This window comes from Amblyomma maculatum, chromosome 10 (genome assembly GCF_055883805.1).
Source record: "Amblyomma maculatum isolate TAMU_Amacu chromosome 10, ASM5588380v1, whole genome shotgun sequence".
NCBI lineage: Eukaryota > Metazoa > Arthropoda > Arachnida > Ixodida > Ixodidae > Amblyomma > Amblyomma maculatum.
This window is the reverse complement of record NC_139353.1, coordinates 110,745,373-110,767,124: the sequence shown is the minus strand read 5'-3', so window position 1 is coordinate 110,767,124 and position 21,752 is coordinate 110,745,373. Positions and strand designations below refer to the sequence as shown.

The following is a 21,752-nucleotide window of genomic DNA, read 5'->3' as shown; positions in this document are numbered from 1 at the left end:
TTCCAGTGGCCACGGTGGTCGATTCGTCTCTACGCGAAGTAACCAGCACCTCTATCCGACACTGCACAGTAGCAGAGGCCGAGGAAGTAGCCGTTGCTCTAGCGGTGGCGGAGGGCTATAGAGCTGGGCGGTCGCTAATGATACTCACGGACTCTCAAACAGCCTGTCGAAATTTCATGAATGGTAGGATTGGTCGTCACGCGCTCCGTATACTTTTCTAAGCGAGCGACAGAATTAAAACCCACGATGAAAACAAGACCAGACACAAAATTATGTGGGTACCGGGGCACATGGGGGTGGCAGGGAACCAAGAGGCTGACAGGATAGCTCGAGCAGACACTACTTTCCGAGCATCCGACGAGTCCGTGGAACTTTCGCCAGCACCCAAGGCATACTCGGCCATACTAGAAAACTATAGAGGAAGAGGAATGCGGTATCCCCCACCGCACAGTTCTCTCACCAGAGAGGAAGCTGTCATATGGAGACAATTACAGACGTGTTCATACTCAAACACTCACATACTAAACAAAATGCACCCTACCATATACGCTGACAGATGTCCGTGGTGCGATGAAAACCCAACACTATATCACATCACAAGGGCCTGTCGAAACATAGATGAGGTCCCCAAAATTCGAAACCCGAGTGCGGAGCAATGGGAGACTCTGCTGTCCAGCGACCGCTGCGAAGACCAGCAAGGTCTGGTACAGCGAGCCCAACGGGCGGCAGTGGCCAGCGGAGCCCTGGACTGAGGGCAACCGACCATTGTGCAAAAGTGGGCGAAGTCGACGGAGAAGACTTGTGGATTCAACAAGCAGACATCTCTGAAAACGTCCCAAAAACCGCCAAGAAATATAAGGCTACGCCCCGCCGTGGTGGTGCAGTGGTAAGACGCCCGACTACTGTCCGGAGTTCCCGGGTTCGAACCCGACCGCGGCGGCTGCGTTTCGATGGAAGCGAAACGAAGTGGCGTCCGTGTGCTGTGCGATGTCAGCGCATGTTAAAGATGCCTGTGGTCGAAATTACTCCATAGCCCTGCACTACGGCTCTCCTATCTCTCTTTCCACTTTCACTCCTACCTTCATCTCTTCCCTTACGGCTCGGTTCAGGTGTCCACTGATCAAGTGTGACAGATACTGCGCCTTTCCCTTCCTGTAAACCAATTATTATTAAATATAGGGCTAAATAAAGTTTTTCCTCCTCCTTCTCCTCCGGCTTGGAATCTGTCACGCCGCCGTATTGCATCCAGCCACCCAGTTAGAGTCGGCGAGTTGGGCCGCGCCGGTGTGGTGCAGTGGTAAGACGCCCGACTACTGTGCCGGAGTACCCGGGTTCGAACCCGACCTCGGCAGCTGCGTTTCGATGGAGGCGAACCGAAGAGGCGTCCATGTTCTGTGCGATGTCAGCGCACGTTAAAAATCCCCAGGTGGTCGAAATTACTCAGTAACCCTCGACTACGGCTCCTCTTTCTCTCTTTCCTCTTTCACTCCCACCTTCCGTCCTTCCCTCACGGCGCAGTTCAGGTGTCCACAGAAACAAGTGTAACAGATACTGCGCCTTTCGCTTCCTATAAATAAATCAGTTTACTCTGCCGCTCGTTTGGTGAGATCGGCGAGGCGAATTTTGAACTCCTGATTGTGTTCTTGCCTGCGCCAGTGACGAAGAAGGCTATGCCGGGCCACCCAGAGGTGGTGGAGGCGGTTGTACACCTCCTGGGCCGCCTCTGAAAGTTTGTGTTTCTGTGAAGCGCAGGGGGGTGATTAATTGCTGGGACCAGGTTCGGTACCCTTGTTCCTGAATGGGAATCGAGTTTGTGTATGTTTGTCAGAATTTGGTCCATTCAGGTAATTTTGCCTTTGCGAAGAGTTTTGCCAATGAGAGGGAGCGAATGGTTCTATTTATTATGCAGTGGTCGCTGCCGAGTGTTTCCTAGGTGTTGACCCAGTCTGCATATTGAATGTTTTTAGTTAGGGTAATATCCGGACACATGTCGCAGATGACAGAGTTACCTGCTCAAGTTGAAGAATAAGGTCCAGCGTGGACATAAGTTCCGCCAGCTCACGTCCACGCTTCTCTTCACGCGCGTAACCCCAGACCACGCTGGAGGCGTTAAAGTTGCCCACAATCATCAGAGGATCCCTGCCCGCAACCATTAAAACACGGCTAAGAAGGTCTGCGAAAGTGATGTTGGCCAGTCTCGAGGAACAGTAAATGTTGAGAACGTGCAGCTGCAGGTCCTGTTTTTGCAGTGGAAGGACGGCCACCATTACGTATGAGAATTCTGTTTTCAGGAATAGGTCAACGAGGATGGCCATGCAATTTTAATGCACGCAGATACAGGAGAGGGGGTCCTGCTGAATTGTACTACAATTTGTAAGCGTGACGCCGCTCCCTGGCTCTTGGAGGGCTACCACAGCAGAAAAGTGCAGGAATGTTGTAAGAAAAATTAGTAGGTCGGCCTGCTTACAGTGGGTGACACTTCCACAGGCTAATAGAAGGGGAAGGCGAAATTAGATCAAGGAGAATTCTAGGTTCAGGGTTGCCCGCCGGGATAAATAAAAGTGGTAGGTTATTCCAGAGCTGAATGCTTCCCATCGTGATTTTCTTTTTGAGTGGTGACGTCACCACTGAAACCTGCGAAGGAACCTGAGTAGGCATAGTAATCTCAGTTGGATATGCGGTGAGTTGCTCCATAGCGCAATTTGCTTCAGAGTTTGTGTGACTGCGGTTAACAATTTTGCATCAGCGTTGTTCCGACTTCGCAATGCTAGCTTTGATTTCCTCCAGTTGAGGAGTGAGCCAATTTTGAACAGACTGAAAAACGCTACCCGTGATGGTCGACACTACACTCTGCTTCAGGTCTTCGATAGCCACATGAACTGCAAGGTTGTGTGGAATAATCTGTTCTAGCATCAGCCTGTTTTCTTGAAGTATCATTTTATTTTGTTCTTGATATTTGGTTTCCAGTCTGTTAAGACGTGCCTCTATGTCCTCTGAGAGGGGACTCGCACGTTCGAGCCACTATGCTGGGCTGATTTAATTATCAGCGCTATTCCACGCGGTTGTCACCTCACTAATCACCACTGCCAATGAGAGCGACGGCACAAGCAATGTCGGAGAAGGTTCTTGATCGTTGCTGCTGAGCAATGGAAACACAATTTGTTATTTCCTAAAGGAAGAAAAAAAGAAAAATTGAGATAATGAAGACGTATGGGTCATTCTCCTCAAACAATATAAGCATCTTTGCTGCGCGGATTAATGGCTGCGTTGCTGAAAAAATCAGATAAAAACTTTCCAGCTTCTTTTCACATTAAGACCGCCAGCGAAAATTAGCTTCGGGGCGTATTTTCTACGACGTCGTTGCAATTCAATCCTGTTATATGTCAGAGGCCCATATCAATATACATTCACAAAGCTAGAAACTATTCGGTAAATTGCGGACTCTCGAGCCCCGTAACTTATTTAACAAAAAATAGGATGTAGATACTCCCTTTTCTGAGAATATGCTTGCAAGCATTGCACCGAAAAAAAACGTGTAAATCTTTTAGCATACTCATTGTTGAATGCTGTTCTATTAATAGCTGTGATAATAGAGCAGCCTTCCAGAATGAGCGTTATCCAAGTTTTACGCGTTCCTAATCATTCCTATAGTTTGTAATTCCAAAAAATATTTGTGTGTGAACTTTGGATCACTAAAGTGTGATGAGGTGAAAGCTTTTGTTTGAACCACCGCTGATTCCTGCCTTACTACATCTGCTTCTCTACGTTGTCTCGTGCAGCTTCGAAGGAGAGGTAAATGAAAGGCAATGGAAAGGCAAAGGTAAATGGATCGGACGCCCGGTGGGGTCAGCTAAGCCTTCGTATTTGCGTGAATTGTCTGAAGATCCCATCGGTCATGACTGGACGTAACGCCATGAGGACATCCCACCAATCAAGACCGATGACGTCACCGCGTGATGACGTCACAATCTCGCGGTACCCCTCGGAATCTTGCAAAAACGTGCGACGCTCCTCGCGTGTGGACACATGAGCCTATTAAGGTTTTTGCCTCAAAATGGGCACATATGTCAACACGTAGCACGCTCAGCTTGGTACACTCTTATGCTGTTCACATCACTGTGATGCAATAACTGTTTGAGCAAATGCAGTTTCCGAGCTTCTTCGGGTACTTTTGCCAAGACCTTCTTATGTGATTGCATATGTGGGCTTAGCCCTTTTCCCTCTTTTTGCTGGAGACATTGAGGGCAATCATGGACATAAAGGGAGGACGGTTTTACTAAAGACTTCATTGATGACAACAATCAGAAATTAATCGCCAGAGATATGTTTCTGACATCATATATCGGAGTATTGGATTAGCGCAATTGAACAGAACACTAATGGTGTATCCGGCATTAAGGAAAACGCCTGTTCTGTTCATGGCACGGCTACCGAAGCCAAATCTGCACTGGCAAGCACAAGCAAGGGCCTTGGCAGCTTAGTCGATTATCTTAATAGTAGAATGAGACGAAACAACCTTTTTTTAAAAAGGCATGCCTGAAACAGAAGGTGAAGACCATGAAATTACTGAAAGCAAAATATCGGACTTCATTTCAAACTCCCTAAAGTTAAACCGGGCGTAAACAATATCAAACGATATCACCGCATTGAGGAGCGTCGCGATGAACACAAGCTCTCCATAATCAAGTCCCTTAATTGCACAGCAAAGGAACAAGTACTGCGGAATGTATTCAACCTAAAAGACGCCGAGCCCAATGTATGGTTAGAAGGAAACTTTTCACCCAAAATCCAACTACAACGACAAACAAAGTTTCGGAGATATGCACAATCCATTCTGAAAGAAAGCGAGCGATTCACTCTTCGGTTCGATAAACTTCAAATGCGTGCTGTAACTTACAAATAAGATCCCACTTTGGAACAAATCGTGAAAATAAGTGAAGAAGACGTGTGCAGTCCTTCATCACCAAAAAGTCAAAGAAAGAAGACAGTTGTCAGAAAAGGCTCATGAAATGTTTGTGCTTCTTGCTAATTTCTGCTGTATTGTTCTTAAGGTTGCCACAGCAAAAGGCACGATTTTAAATTGCTCTCCAGATGTAATTCTTGTTACCGAAACATGGCTAACTCATCAAGTTTCCAACGGGGAAATCCTGATAATCCATATGCATTTCGTAAAGACAGAAAAGAAGGAAGTGGAGAAGGTTTAATTGTTTCGGTGAGAAGAGATTGTCAGCCATGTCATGTCACCTTCAACCGGTGCCTTGCGTTTTTGTGGGTCGTGGTTTGACTAAAAGGCACTATATATTATAGGTGCATGTTACCGCCCCCTTACAGTCGTCCGGATTTCATTGATTACCTTCACGATTCATTAGTATACAGTTTTGTTACATACCCCCAAAACATTGTACCGTTAGGTGCGGACTTCAATCATCCTGCTATTAACTGGATAACGCTATCCGTCACATCTGAGCTCAATCGCGACGGTTGTCCACACCTACTAATTCCATCTAACCCGGCTGGTTCAGGAGCCTACCTGAGATGATCACGTTTCGATTTAATGTATTCTATCCTCCCCCCCCCCCCCTCCTTTCCGCATCTCCACACTAGAAGAAATAAGCGACCACAGATTCCTTCACAGTTTGAACCCATACAGCTTCCTGTGAAGAAGATTACTATACTAAACTCTACGAAGTGGAGACTGCGCATCTTTAAGACTCGCGCGACAAACAAAAATTGGGCATTACTTCGCGATAAGCTAAAAAAAGTGAGCATCCCTGCATTCGAAATATACAAATAAAGCGAAGAATTGATGCACTCTAGTTCAGAAAAAGATTTTGCGAAAGGTCTTATCAAAAAGCAAAGAGTGTACCACAGAGGAAAAAAAGTTAACTCCGACAACGTCGGGTAGACATACAAAGCTGTAACAGCAACGACGGCAGTCGCCGTTAAGGAGTCTAAAAACAACTTTTTAACCACACATAATCCAGCTTGCTCAGAAGCAATCCTGCGAAATTCAGGCAAGTATTTACCCCGAAGCAAGGGGGCTCCAGTAATGAAAGTTGTGAATGGAAGTGTAGTACCTCCGTAGGCAATGCCTGATTTATTTACCAAGCACTTTGCAGAAATCTTTGCTGCAGAGTCAGTGCATTTTAATTTTCCTCTGGGACCATTAGTTCTCTATCCATCAGAACCGGTCATCATTACCGCACCTAGTGTGGCCTGTGCTATTGAGAAGCTGCCGCTTAATTGTAGCCCTGGCCCGGGCGGTTCACCAGAGGCATCTCGCAAGTTGCGTGGAACAGGCTCGAAGAGACTCTTGGCAGTGATCACCACATAATACAAATTGAAATTACCCATAAGAAAACACCGCTTCGCATCGGCAAAGCTCGCCTTACGAACTGGGATGCTTTCAGGAAAGACACCGTAACCCCATCCACGGTCGATCTCGACGCCTGGACCGACCAACTCCTTAGTAGAAAAGGTCGATTGTCACACGAAACATATCCAACTCACGACACAAACGCCGGCTGTGGATTCTCATCTACCTCTTTGGGAAGCCCGGCGAGGACTCCTTAGAAGATGGAGAAAGCAGAAAAGAAACAGAACCCTAAAAAATCGGATTGCCAAAATCACCAAACAGGCCGACAAGTATGCCGAAGACCTCGGAAGACAAAACTGGAACCAGGTTTGCGATCGACTACAAGGACCTCTGAGCACGCGTAATACTTGGAACATTCTAAAATCTCTCATCGGTTCAGTTCAGTTCAGTTCAGGCGTTCAGTCGTGTCCGACTCTTCGTGACCCTATGGACCATGTCACGCCACGCTTTCCGGTCTCTCACTATCTTCTTAACATCACATAGCTTCATCTGCAATGCCTCGAGAATGCCATCTAACCATCGCATTCGCTGCCTACCCCTTCTCCGGCGACCCTCAACCTTTCCCAACATCAAATCTTTCTCCAGCGACTCCTCTCTTCTCATCAGATGACCAAAGTAGCTGAGCTTTAACTTTAGAATTTGACCCTCCAATGAGCAGTCAGGGTTTATGGTCGACCTTGGATCCGAAGTGAAATCATTCGGTCGTTTTTGGGGTTGTACCCTAGCACTGCTTTGCCCATTCTTCTGTTTACTATGAGAGCGACCCCATTCCTTCTCTTGGATTCGTGCCCACAATAAAAGACATAATGGTCGCCGGAGTTAAATTCTCCCATTCCGGTCCACTTGAGCTCGCTGATACCCAAGATATCAATGTTCAATCTGTCCATTTCTCGCTTGACGATATCCAGTTTACCTTGCGTCATAGATCTTACATTCCATGTTGCTATGTGATATATCTCCTTGCAACATCGGACTTTCCGGTCGCTTCCCGACACATCCACAACTGAGCGTCCTTTTGGCTTTAGCCCAGCCGCTTCATTCGTCCTGGAGCTACTAGGAATCGCCCTTTGTTCATCCCCAGTAACATGTGGGACGCCTTCCAACCTGGGGGGCTCATCTTCCGGCGCCATATCGATAATGGTATTGTGACTGGCCATAGGGTTTTCTTGGCAGGAAATACTGGAGTGGGTTGCCATTACCTTCTCCAGTGAATCACATTTTGTCAGAACTCTCTGCCGTGACCTGTCTATCTTGGGTGGCCCTACACAGCAGAGCTCACGACTTCATCGAGTTTCGCAAGCCCCTCCGCCACGACAAGGCAGTGATCCATGAAGGGGCTCTCATCGGTACCACAGAGTCTAAACCTACATCTAGGAAACAATTGGCTAAAATATTACATTCCTACTATGGAACGGAGCAATATATCCTAATTGAGATTAGGAAGCAATTCACCAACGGAAGTTTGTTGCGTCCACACCACAACATACACCCGACGCACCAAGGGAGCCAGAATGAAGGCCTAGACCGGTCATTTACGATGACGGAACTACCGGCGTCCCTGGCGACGCTCACCCGGGATACCCCCCTGGCAAGGACCGAATAGCCAACAAAATCTTACGCAACCTTAACTCGGAAGCAACGAAATACCTCCTTGAGCAATCAACAGCAGCTAGGAGACGGGGCACATACCAGAAACGTGGAAACACGCTGAGGTGATCATGATTCCCAAGCTCAACAACCGCCAGGACTTGGGAACCTACGACCTATATCTCTCTTTTCATGCGCAGAGAAGCTCTACGAGAACGTGGTCCTGAGCCGCCTCACAAATCATTTGGAAGATCAAGGGCAAATTTCCAATACGCTCTATCGATTCAGACAACACCTATCCACTCAAGATATCCTACTCCAACTCAAAAAGGATATTATTGACCATCTTGACAAATGCAGTAAGAGCATCATTCTTACAATGGATATAAAGGGAGCGCCATGAACGCACCTCAGCTGCTTCATAATTCCATAGCAGGTGCAATAGCCAACAGGTCTTCCTGCGTTTTGTTTTTTTTTTTACAAGAAACCACAAGGATGGGAAATTTTCTGAGTTCCATTTCGAATAAACAATTCGGTTCCTTTTCTTCAGAAGCCATGCAGTAGCCCATATAATTGAAACGTCATGACTATATCCATGGGTTACTAAACAGGCACGGCTATTCTAACGATATAAAAATCAGAAAGATATATTACGACGTTTATAGGGGGCGACATGGTCGAGTTAAAGAAAGCGCCCTGAAAGACATATTTGCATGTTATCACACTACTTTTATTGTCAGCTGTGAAGTAGTCACATTCCCTCGCGTGCACAGCGCACATTTATGATCATCAGCCTTCACTGTAAGGATGTTTTTGGTGGGCACATCTCGCATGCGGACACCAGCCTAATGAGAGACCCGAAGAGCCTAGCTGCGGTTCCCGCTATATTGAGAGCTTACATTGACAGCTTGCATTGTGGGAACCGAAGTGCGCCAAGGATCTGCGCTGGTTTTAATTACCAGGTTTCTTAACTCAACAAATCTGACTGTGGACGCACCACGCAGAATTCGTGCTCATTTTTTTTTTTTTGGGGGGGGGGCGGTTTGGATAGCAGAGAGCTCCACGGTCATTTGTGTGCACCGAATACAGGCTACGTGCTATACGCCACGCTGCAAGCGATGAATGCAGCCAATACCCACGGTCCTTGTGGCATTCCGACGAGCTCTGACAATACCGTTTTTCGGTTCGATACAGTCAGGCGTTTTATTGTGAAAGCAATACTAAGCCAGGTTTCGGCCCATCGCGTAGTCCCGGGAAGGGCCACGTTTGACCTTGAACAGCCGCGAAGAAGACGAAGAAGAAGGTGAAGAAGATGAAGACGAATAAAAAGCGAAGAAAGAGAAGACGAAGAATGCTAAGACGAAGACTAAGAAGACGAAGTCCACGAAGACGAGAAAGAAGTAGAAGAAGGCGAAGAAGATGTAACAGAAGAAGACGAAAAAGACGAAGATGAAGATGAAGACGAAGAAGACAAAGAAGAAGGGGACGAAGAAGAGGAAGACGAAGATGAAAACGAAGAAGAAGAAGAAGGTGACGAAGAAGTCTAAGACGAAGAAGAAGACAAAGAACGCTCGGTGACACGCAGCACATTTGGTTCAGCAGCGCTGAACCCTTCTCATTCATGTGTGGGGTGGTAGCTTATGCTCTCGTGTCATACTCCTAAAGGATGAGCTTAAGTGTCCCCAAAATGTAGCCCCTTACAATGATAGGGCGTGAGAGAGGAATAATGTACAAGGCAAAAGAAGCTTCCGCCGTTGCTGTCGCAAATCAACTAGGGTTAACCAGAATTAAGCCAGGACTAATTTTTTTTTTACTAGAAGGGCCAACTATGTAGGTTTTTTTTTTTCGTTTAGCTCGATCAGGCGATGCATTTTGATGGAATGGGGGACCTGTACCTGTTCGCTATCATCTATGGCTTTAGGTTTCCGCCAGAAAGAGTCCTCATTTGCGGTTAATTTGTGCCGACCTAAGCACCCCATTAACCAACGCTTAACGCTAGAACCCGAGCTGGTGAGGTTATTTGGCAGTACTGTTAGAGGAATTAGAGGGTATGAAATAGGATGTGGTATGGCTTAGTGAGGCTAGGATGCCAAATGAGGCATATACTGCTTGAAGCGGGGACATGTACTGTGTTATTGAGGTTAACAGAAGAGACGAGACTGGGAGTAGGCTTCCTGATCAATAAGTATATATCTGGTAATATAGAGAAATTCTGCAGAATTAATAAGAGAGTGGCAGACATCGTAGTCTAAGCTTAATGAGAGCTATACGCTGAAAGTTGTACAAGTCTACGCGCCTGCATGTTGTCATGATGACCAGGCACTCGAAAACTTCTACAAAGATGTAAAGTTGGCAATGGGGAAGTAAAGACGCAGTATACTTTACTAATTGGTAACTTCAATGCCAAGGCATGGAAAAAGCAGGCTGGAGACGAGGCAGTCGGTGACTATGGCATTGATTCTAGGAATAGCAGGGGGGAGTTACTAGCTGAGTTTCCAAAGCAAAGTAGCTTAAGAATCATGAATGCCTTCTTCAGCAAACGGAAGAACCGCAGGTGGAATGAAAAACCCCTAACGGGGAGACTAAAAATGAAATTGACTTTATATTGTGTGCTACCCCGGCATTGAGCAGAATGTAGAGGTGATCTGAAAGAAGCAATGAAGTGACCACAGGCTGGTAAGGTCTCAAATTAGTCTAGATCATGAAGGAACGCCACAGATTATTAAGAGAGAAGGCCATAAAATAAATCATTACTGAGTGTGTATTAGAAGTAGGCGGTGGGATAGTTAGAGAATATACCGGTAAATGTCTCAGGCGGAGAAAGATTTGATTAAGAAACGCCAAAGTATAAAACCTTCCGACCCAACAGACAGGACCAAATTAGAAGAGATATAAAAGTTAATAAATAACCGTAATGTGGCCGAATTAAGCTAGTACAACATGGGGAAAGTTCAGCATGCTCTAAAGAGCGGCGGCAGCCTTAAAGCTATGGAAAACCGTTAGTATTATCTTAATTCATAAGAACAGGGTCGATAATAACTCTGCAACATTACACACCAATCAGCTTACTACCTGTTACAAATAGGGTATTTACTAAGGTAATCGAGCGAAGTAGAGTTCTGGGCTAGTTGGTTCTGGGACATGATTACTGGGAGGCTTAGCGCGGAACAGACAAGGACAAGAGAGGCACACAGGACGAGCGCTAACTTACAACTGAAAATTGGAAGGGGAAAGTGTACGAACTCGAGGGAAAAATATGTGCGCATGCTCTATAAAGCCCTGAATTTGCATGACTGGAAAGATAATTCCAGATAACCTAGGGCCACCCAAAGGCAGATAAAACAGAACAAATAGAGAAGAAATACCAGAAGCATACAAAAAAACTTACACAGCATTTAAAAACGATGCTTCCTTTTTCAACAGAACAACCGACGTTTCACTTACGCACTTATCGGTTCCTAATCAATGGACGAATGACGCCTCAAGAAGCTCTCCTGCTAATTGCACCTTAGACCGACCAAGAACTTTTTTTTGCCCGAAAAGTGGATGGCATTCGCCACTTAAACAATGCCTAGGCAGATTATTAGATTGGGACGATTTAAACGATGCAGCCTGTGTGCCTCTCTTGTCCTTGTCTGTTCCGCGCTAAGCCTCCCAGCAATCACGTAAGGTAATCGCCGACAGAATTTGGGCAATCTTAGACTTCAGTCAAGCAAAAAAAACCCCGGTTTTCGGAAGGGGTACCGTACTAATGATCACATTCAAACCATCCGTCAGGTGATAGAAAAATGGTCGGAATATAACCAGCCCTTATACATAGCATTAATTGATTACGAAAAAGCATTTGACTAAGTAGGTTGGTTTGTGGGGTTTAACGTCCCAAAGCAACTCAGGCTATGAGAGACGCCGTAGTGGAGGACTCCGGAAATTTCGACCACCTGGGGTTCTTTAACGTGCACTGACATCGCACACCACACGGGCGCCTTGCTTTTCGCCTCCACCGAAAAGCTGCCGCCGAGGCGGGGATTCGATCCCACGTCCTTGGGAACAGTAGTCGAGCGCCGTAACCACTACGCCACCCCGGCGGGGTGCATTTGACTAAGTAGAAACATCGGCAGCGTACAGGCATTGCGAAAACAGTGTGTAGACGAGCCGTATATATGTGAAAATACTGGAAGATGTCTACAGTGGCTGCACATCAACCGTAGTTCTGCATAAAGAAAGTAACAAAATTTCTATGAAGAAAGGTGTTAAGGGACATGATCTCCCCATCACTATTCACAGCTTGCTTAGAGGAAGTATTCAGAGACTTTGAATGGGGGCAGTTAGGAAATAAGGGCTGGTGACATTGCCTCGCTAAGTAACTAAGGGTATGAACTGCAAAGATTGATTAATGATGTAGACAGGAATAGCAGAAAAGTAGGCTCGGAAAGGAACAGCAGTTCACAATAGGTAGCGAAGCACTCGCAATTGAAGGCAGTATGCCTACTTAGGACAGGCTGTAACCGCAGATCCAGACCACGAAAGGAAAATAACTAGGAGAATAAGATTGAGATGGAGTGCTTTTGACAAATTTTGCAGATTATGACTAGCAGCTTACCGGTATCACTCAAGAGGAAAGTATACAACAGTTTCATCTCACCTGTACTCACCTATGGTACTTAAACGTGAAGGGTCATGAAAGCGGCTCTATGTAAGTTGAAGACAACGCATCGGCCTATGGAACGAGAATTGGTAAGTGTAACGTTACGAGATAGGAAGCGCGCCGAGTGAATGAGAGAAATAATTCTTGTTCATGACATTTTAGTGGAAATCAAGAACAAGAAATGTGCATAGACAGAACATTTAGTATGAAGAGAGGACAACCGATGGTCGCTAAGGGTTAAAAACTGGATTCCAAGGGAAAGAAATCATAGCGGGGGCATCAGAAAGTTAGCTGGGAGGATGAGTTTAAGAATTTCGCAAGGGTCAAGTGGATGCAGCGATCACAAGGCCGGATAAAATGGAGGAATATGAGAGAGGCCTTCGCCCTGCAGTGGGTATAGTCCCGCTGATGATAACGGTGGTGATGATGAAGCACCAAATTGATGGTTAATGCTACAAAGAACACCTCTTCCTTAGGTACACAAGAGATTAAACAAGCATGTACCCTCTTCTGCACGTTTTACATATATTGCTTGTACCCACACATCCGGCGAATCTCCGTCAACACGGCTGTGCCCGGCTTCCAGTTAGCCTTGTTGGAACCAAGTAAAAATATCCGCCTACGCAGACATGCCGACGACAGTCCTGTACAGCGGTAATTAATATGCGTGCACATGCGTCCTGCTGCGTCGCTGCGCGCATGCATGCTCTGTGCTTGCAGCGCTGAGAGCAATCACTGTCCACGTCTCGTAGTGAGCTCACACGTGCGTATTCCTGGTGCTAAATGATCAAAAGCACATCCGTGCTCTATTTCATGCGGCCGTTTTTAAAGTGCATAGTGGCAAGGTTTTTATATTTGAAAAAAAAAAACTATTTTTGTTTTTTCTTTATTCGACAAGATTCTCAAGTCCCTTACTGTGCTTGTCTAATAACAAGCATCCTTTCAAATTGCTCGAATGAACATGGACACTGCTAAGGGCCTATTGTCCGAATATTTTTGCACTCACATTTTTCTGCGTGTTCTATGTTCACATGCTAGTGATACTGACCTATTTGGAGGCAGATGTTTTCTTCGGATATGTAGGTACGGACTTCTAACGACAACTTCATAGGAACAAATGACAACAAAAACGCGGTGCCTTGAAATGTATTCCTGCATTACATTCGTCTGCTTGAACTAAGATACGTAACACATTCTATTTTATTATTATTTGCGGTACTTTTGGTCAGTGACGTTAAAGGATAGATGGCAGAGCCTTTCTTACACCTTCTCACAGCAGCACCTAAGGAACATTACAAAAAAAAAAAGAACTGCGAGAATAGTAAAAACAAGAATACTGCTATGAGTGGTATTTAATAATGTATTACTAATATATTTGATATGATCTCGTTCACTCCTCAGAACAATGACAAACTCCGTATCTAGAAGAGCATCTGGCCAGACATTTTATTTTGCTATGATAGTAACAAATACAATGTAAAAGTCGGTGTAGGCACGCGATAACGAGGCGGCCACTGTCGAATGTCAGCCCCCGGTCGCAGTTGCTTCATGCGTTTAAGTTGCACAAAGGCGCCGGTCGTCACTCAGGTATTTATACGGTGCAAGGTGAACGGCACCGACGAAGGTCGTTGCAGTAACAGGTGCAACATGGTCTAAAGATAAGCGCGTGGATGTTGTAACTGCCCGTGTATGACAAAGGAGAGACAGGCAACTGGGGAGGGGGGGGGGGGGGGTCTGTTGCGCTTCTTTTCAGCAAACATAACGCACTCGGTCACCGCCATTGCAGATTTTGAGAGCACCGGCGGGCCAAGGCGACGACCGCTTATCGCAGTGAACGGCGCCAAAGAACCACAGGAACGATACGCCAAAAGGACATCACCAATTCAGCATTGACAAGCGTAGCGTTGCAATAACCAGGACCCCGCCCGGGGGCGCAGTGGTTACGGCGATCGACTACTGTTCCCAAGGACGCGGGAACGAATCCCGGTCTCGGCGGCAGCCTTTCGATGGCGACAAAAAGCAAGGCGCCCGTGTGCTTTACTATATCAGTGCACGTTAAAGAATTAAAGAACGCAAGGTGGTCGAAATTTCCGGAGTCCTCCACTATGACTTCTCTCATATCCTAGGTCGCTTTGGTACATTAAACCCCACAAACCAACCAACCAACCGATATAACCTGGTGCAATGTCAACGTGTAGTCGAAACGGGGCGAAACGTTTCCTTTTGCACTTGTTTCTTTATTTGTTTGTTTTCTTTGTTTCTCTATTTGTAATGGAGGTGCCGAAATAGAGGTGACCTTTGTGTGGCAGGATCAGGAGTTTGGCAGGCCAACTTCTCTATTGCCACACCTCCCCAGCAGTGGCACCTTTTCTAACGAGGTGTTGGTGCTTGGCCCTACCACGGACCCTGAGCCCCCATACCGAAGCTGTCATCCGTACCGTGGCGAAAGGTTGAGATGTGGAGCGAAGAAACCATGAACGGTGGCCGTCGAGGCCGTGGTCAAGTCTCGGCCGATGTGCTCCTCGCCTGTCTACCAGGTGAGGGGCTCCGGAACCTGCCTCTGCGTATAAGGGTGAACCAAAGGCGACATATATTAGGACCCCTTAGACTATCCATACTGCATGGAAAAACTACCTTTAAAAAAACCTGATAGACCTCCGGAAAGGAGTCGTACGGAAGTGCCACAAAAATTCACGGCACCAACTGAGAACTTCTCAAAATTTCTTGTCCTGCGCTCTATAACAGAGTATAAACCTTTACATGAACTATCAGTTTTTTATTGTCAACACGCTGAAGGCCATCATTGGAGCAAACTATATAGCCATAAAACTAGGATCTGGTATCAAACAAACGCCAGTCAGACAACCTCCTCATAACAAAGACATTTGCTCTCCTTGACGGTCAAGTATCACCGCACTGCGGTCTTAACAGCTGCAAGGGAGTGAGTTCTGAACGAAACCTCCTGAACGAAACAGAATCAGATCTCGCTGAGGGCCTCCAGAACCAAGGTGCAACTGCAGTTCGAAGGACAAAAATCAGGCAAAAGAATGAGGAAATAAAAACGAAACATATTGTTCTCTCTTTTAACCGGAGCACACTTCCTCAATTCATCAATGTGGAATTCATCTGATGCAATGTTAGCCCGTACATACCAAGCCCCCGCCGACGTTTCAAGTGCCAGTGGTACGGACATGGCAGCCAGACATACCGAGGACGCCTTACCTCTGCAGAATACAGCGCACACGACCATACCACAGATAACTGCAGTGCAACTGACTACAAATGTGTGAACTGTGAAGGCACCCACCCTACGTACTCACGGTCCTATTCGGCCTTTCAGTCCGAAAAGAAATTAATCAATCTAAAGGTAGCTGAAAAAATAACATACGGAGGGGCGCGGAAAAAGCACAGGGTTCTTTCCTCCGCTCCCTATGCTGACGCAGCCCGCAGAGGGGCCAGGTTAGCGTCTAGTAACAGTGGGCACGCAGTGCAATGCCGTTGAAGTGCTCCCACCACGGCTCCTCACTAAGTCACTAAGCAGCCACCTGCTGCACCAATCTTCGCAATCCCGGAGGTCCCTTTCTCCTAGACGTCCGGGACACCAAAGACATCTGAGAGGGACTTGGTTCCTCTTGAAAATTCTCCTGTCTCCATGCCTTCACCAGAGGCGATGGAGGTGAGCATGGACTCCGCAGCATTGGTGGCACCTAGGGGGTCTGCCAATGAGAGGTGGGGCCTGCCTGACCGCTTCAAATCAAAAAGCTCACACCAGTTGATCCACCTGATAAGGGCAGACAGTCTTAAACCTACTCTATATTATTTCCCCACTTACCGAAATGTCTACCGAAAGCATCATTTATTGAAACTGTCGAGCACTCCTAAAAAATCTCGATGACGTATATGAAATCTTCGCCGAACACCAACCAAACATAGTTTGTCTGCAAGATACACATTTGAAACCAACAGACACAAGTTTTTTTCAAGCAGTACTGTGTATTCAGGAAAGATAGGCAAGGCAGTACTCCCCCCTCCGGTGCCGTATTTTAACACAACAGTCAATCGCTTGTCTGAACACCTCGTTGAAAACAGACTTAGAGACAGTGGCAATACAAGCGTTAATATTCGGTAACATAACAACAGTATGTTCACTGTATATTTCACCAGGTTATAGACTATGTAGCAAAAATTTTGAAAGCTGATTGATCAACTTCCAGAACCATGGCTGCTGGTCGGAGACTTTAATGCCCATCGCCCATTATGAGGATGTTCAAGAACTGACTTCTGAGGGCACTAATTGAAAAGTTTTCGTTGTTCTCAGGATTATGTTTGCTCAACTTAACAGAGCCAACATACTACAGCTCAGCTCATAATACGTACACAGCCATTGATTTAGCGATTGGTTCCCCCGATGCCCTTGCAGCTACAAGTGGGTTGTTATCCACAATCTTAATGGAAGCGACCATTTCCCCATCTCTGTGAAGTACACAGGCAATAAAAATGCAAATGTGTCCAACCCCAGGAATATTAAACAATATGCGGCGAAGTGGGAGATGTTCAAGGAACACTCAGCTCTGCCCTGCTCATCAGTTACTCCCTTACGCGTTGACAAATATCAACTCTTGATCCCGCTGAACATTATAGATGCTGCAGAAAAATACATTCCACAAACATCAAGTAAGCCACGAAACAAACGAAGACCCTGGTGGAATGCAGAATGTAAGACAGCCCGTGAAACACAAAACCGAGCATGGTTGAAGTTACGCCGATACCCCAAGGCTGAAAGCCTAATAGGATTTAAGAGCGCAAAGGCAAATGGCAGGCGTGTTCGACACATCTCCAAGCGAGAAATCTGGTCATAATTCCTTTCTTCTCTGAACTCCTATTCTGATGCACACAAAGTATACAACAGGATAAGAGCACTGAAAGGATATAGCACTCTCCCAACACCCCTTGTCAGCACTAGTAGGGACTCTCTTGAACATCAAGAATACACACTGGGGCAAAACTTTGAATGCATATTCAGCTCAGCGCACTACACAGATGCCTTTTTGTGGCACAAGGTAACAGAGGAGAGGAAGCCTATACATCATAAAAGGCCATGAACAAGCCGGCACAGTAGTCTTTTCACCATGCAGGAGCTGAAGACTGCACTAGACATATGTGGGAACAGAGCAACACGTCCTACGGGATCACATATCGATGCTCAGGCACCTGCATGTGAACACGCTTGAAACCCTACTCTGCCTGTATAACAACATATGGGCCACAGGACGCTTTCTTAAAGCATGGAAGGAAGCGATCATTATCCCGGTATTAAAACCGGGAAACGAACCTACTCTTGCTGCTAGTTATCGGCCTACTGCTCTAACCAGCTGTCTATGCAAGCTTTTGAAAAAATGGTAAATTGTCACCTTATACATTTCCTTCAATACAATGGTCTTCTTCATCACAACCAAGCTGGTTTTAGAGCTGGGCGGTCAACAGCTGATCACCTCATTGCATCTGAGTCTTATGCAAGACACGCTTTTGTACACAAACAGCATTGTTTATCTCTATTTTTTTATTTTGAAAAAGCATATGATACCATTTGGCGCTACGGTATCATCCGCGACCTCTTCTTTGTTGGCATCCCGGGGAACATGTTGAATACAGTACGAAGTTATTTGTCTGAACGGACCTTCAAAGTAAGTGTTGGCAATGCATACTCAAAGCAGTACATAGAGAAAATTGCTGTCCATCAAGAAGGTGTACTCAGCTGCACATTTTTCGTAGTCAAAATGAACTCTCTAAAAGCCTGCTGCCAAAACCATTCCTTGTTCTTTCTATGTTGATGAAATCCAGATAAGCTTCATATCTTGCAACTTGACCATCAGTGAACGACAGATTCAGCTAGGTGTTAAAAAATTGTCTAGGTGGGATGACGACAATGGGTTTAAATTTAACTCTGGAAAGAGTGTTTGTGTACTTGTCTCCAAGCAACGTGGCACCACACCTGACCCCAACATTACACTGAATGGTCAGGGCCTTGCCTTAAAAAAAAGAACATAAATTTTTTGGTGTAGTTGTTGACGAAAAACTTTCCTTTATTGCCCACATAAAACAGTTGCGACTGAAGTGTCTCAAAGCAATGAATCTGTTAAACATTCTGTCTCACCGGTGTTGGGGCACAGATGGCGACTGCCTTCTGATCCTTCTGAATAGCGTAGTTCTAACACGCATTGACTATGGCTCGATGGTCTATGAGTCAGCATCATCCACCGCTCTAAAAGTGCTCGGTCCCGTGCACCATATCGGCTTGCGCCTCGCCCCGGGTGCTTTTCAAAATAGCCCAAATGCTAGCCTCTATGTCGAGGCAAACCGGCGGTCATTGCAACAAAGAGAATTCACTTGATTAACTTATGCCACGAAGGTACTATGCCAGCTGGATCATCCATATCGCCGGCTCCTGCTTGACACAACTACCCTAGTGAAAAAACTCTATGAGTCACAATAACCTCATACAAATTCTCATACTAAACTTATACTATTCTCATATAAATCTCATATAATCTCATACTATACTCATTCATATATAAGAAATATATGAGGTATAATGAGATTTGTATGAGATTATATGAGAAATCTGTATGGGGTTATTGAGACTCATATTGCCGCGAAACCTTCAAAACAGTATTTGTTGTTTTTTAACAGTCGCCGGCATACAGGCTTATCACTCTGATTCTGGACCGCGTATCAGTTCCGTAATCTTTGTTTGTTAATGCTTGATGTCGCGAGTCACACCTTTATCAGTTTTGTTGTAGCGCAAGATGAACCGAGATCTGCCTCGAAGGTTCCGGCCACTCGGGTGTCTTTCCACAATGTTCCAGCCCGTGCTGGTAGCTGTTTGCGACGTTATCTAGATTGTTCTGTGCAGCCTTTAAATTGAGCGTTGACGAGTGTGACGGGCATTCTTGGTTCGAAGATAGACGAGCACGTTTTTTTCTATCGCCGCCGCGAGTTGCTTAGTTCTTTTGCGGGCGCAAGTGAGCCCAAATAAAGAGTTTCTTTAGTGCAATCATCGACCCCCCTTCAATTGTGTCGTCGACCTCGTCACCACTACGTGACATCTGGTGGAGGTGCTGTCCTTGATCCTTCAAGCGAAGACCTCAGCCTTATTTCTGTCGCCCCGGAAAACCAGCCTACAGGTCACCGAGCCAGCCGCCGACTCCAAGGCCTACAACCCGAACACGGTCTGCTGCCTGACCCCATTCGATCTCGGAAGGCATCGACGCTGACAATGACCCAGCCTCCAGCACCTGTTGTTTTCGTCCAACCCCGTGAGCCCCCTGCTTCCATGGACGACCGGATGAAGATGCGGAAGATTGGATGGACCTTTTCGACCGTGTGGCAGATTTCAACGGCTGGAACGACGCTGCGAAACTCAGGCAGGTCTATTTTGTTCTTTAAGGACATGCCCGAGTTTGGTTCGAAATCAGAGGCAGCTAGGAAGGATTGAGACATTTCAAGGAAGCGTTTTTGACTGCCTTTTCAAGCGTCGTCCGAAAGGAAAGGACCCAGGCCCTCCTTCAGTCAAGACACTTCAACTTACTAACGAGCCTGTCCTGGCGTACGTTGAGGAGATGAAGCGCCTCTTTCGCCGCGCCGACCCTAACATGACCGAAGGTGAGTGAGTCAAATTTCTAATGCGAGGTGTCAAAGAATCGCTCTTTGTAAGTTTGTCCGAAATCCGCCAAAAACAGTGGCGGAATTTGAAACGGAGGCGTCTACTATCGAGAAGACGTTGGCCACCCGGATGCGCCACTACGAGCGACCACTTCAGCCGGACTGCTAAACCCACTACCCCAACGCATCTGCAAGCGGAGAGAACCTTCAGGACCTCATCCGGGAGGTCGTGCGAGAGGAGCTCCGCCGAATGCTACCATCATCGCAACAACCCTAGGTAGCGACGCTCGCGGACGTCGTCCGTGAAGAAGTTCAGCATGCGCTGGGCGTTCCTAAAGCGACGACTCCGACGGCTCCAGAGCATGAATCAGCAGCGATGGACTATGCAGCTGCATTATGTCGTCCTCCACCCCGACGCGACCTCCCAAGCCGACGCGACCTCCCAAGCCCTCGTCGCTATCATCCTGCTTCCGAAATCCGCCCCTTGGCCCCCGCCCGCCAAGTCTACCAACGATCTTCAAGCCCCAGGAAATGTGACGCCTGGAGGACATCTAACAACCGACCGCTCTGTTTCCATTGTGGTGAGGCAGGACACATCCTCCGTCACTGTCCGTACAGGGGAATGGCGTTTACGGCAGAGTTGACGCAAGCCATCCTGAATACAGTCATACAAGCCATCGACGAACAACTGCGTACCATCCCCAGACCAATGGCCTTACGGAGCGCCTGAACAAAACGATAGCGGACATGATCGCCATGTACGTCGACGCTGAACACAAGACCTGGGACGCCATCTTGCCGTACGTGATCTTCGCGTATAACACGGCAGTCCAGGAGACTACCAGAGCGACCTCGTTCAAGCTTGTGTACGGTAGGGAGCCCACGACGGCGCTCGACGTAATGCTACCGCACGTAACCAACGAGGACAACCTCTACGTCGCCGCCTACCTGTAGCGTGCAGAAGAAGCCCGACGACTCGCACGGCTACGTATTAAAGACCAACAGCGCACCGACAGCCGACGATAAAACTTACGACGACGCCACGCAGAGTACAATCCAAGAGACCAAGTGTGGATTTGGACACCAATTCGCCGTCGCGGATTAAGTGAAAAGTTGTTGCGTCGATACTTTGGGTCGTACAAAATCATTTGCCGCGTCGGACCAGTGGACTATGAAGTCATTCCCAACGGAACGTCAGCATCACAACGGCGACGTGCCCGCCCAGAAATTGTACATGTTGTACGACTGAAGCCATATTACGCGCGTTAAAGAATCTGTGGTGTTTAAACTTCGCAGTGTTTATGTTTAAGTTGCTTTGTTTTGGAACATCGAGGCGATGTTTTTTTAAGGGGGGAGTAATGCCGCGAAACATTCAAAACAGTATTTGTTGTTTTTTAACAACCGCCGTCATACAGGCTTATCACTCTGATTCTGGACCGCGTATCAGTTCCGTAATCTTTGTTTGTTAATGCTTGATGTCGC

At 46.7% G+C, this 21,752-nt stretch overlaps 1 protein-coding gene across 1 annotated transcript in view; it reads right to left on the bottom strand.

Moving 5' to 3' along the window:
• LOC146177235 (uncharacterized) overlaps positions 1-2,267 on the bottom strand; it is a 30,629-nt gene extending 28,362 nt beyond the window's left edge. Inside the window, exon 1 of the mRNA XM_084581499.1 lies at positions 2,010-2,267. Coding sequence (XP_084437625.1) covers positions 2,010-2,267 — 258 coding nt within the window. The remainder of the gene's footprint in view (positions 1-2,009) is intronic.
• Between the last annotated feature and the right edge of the window lie 19,485 nt (positions 2,268-21,752).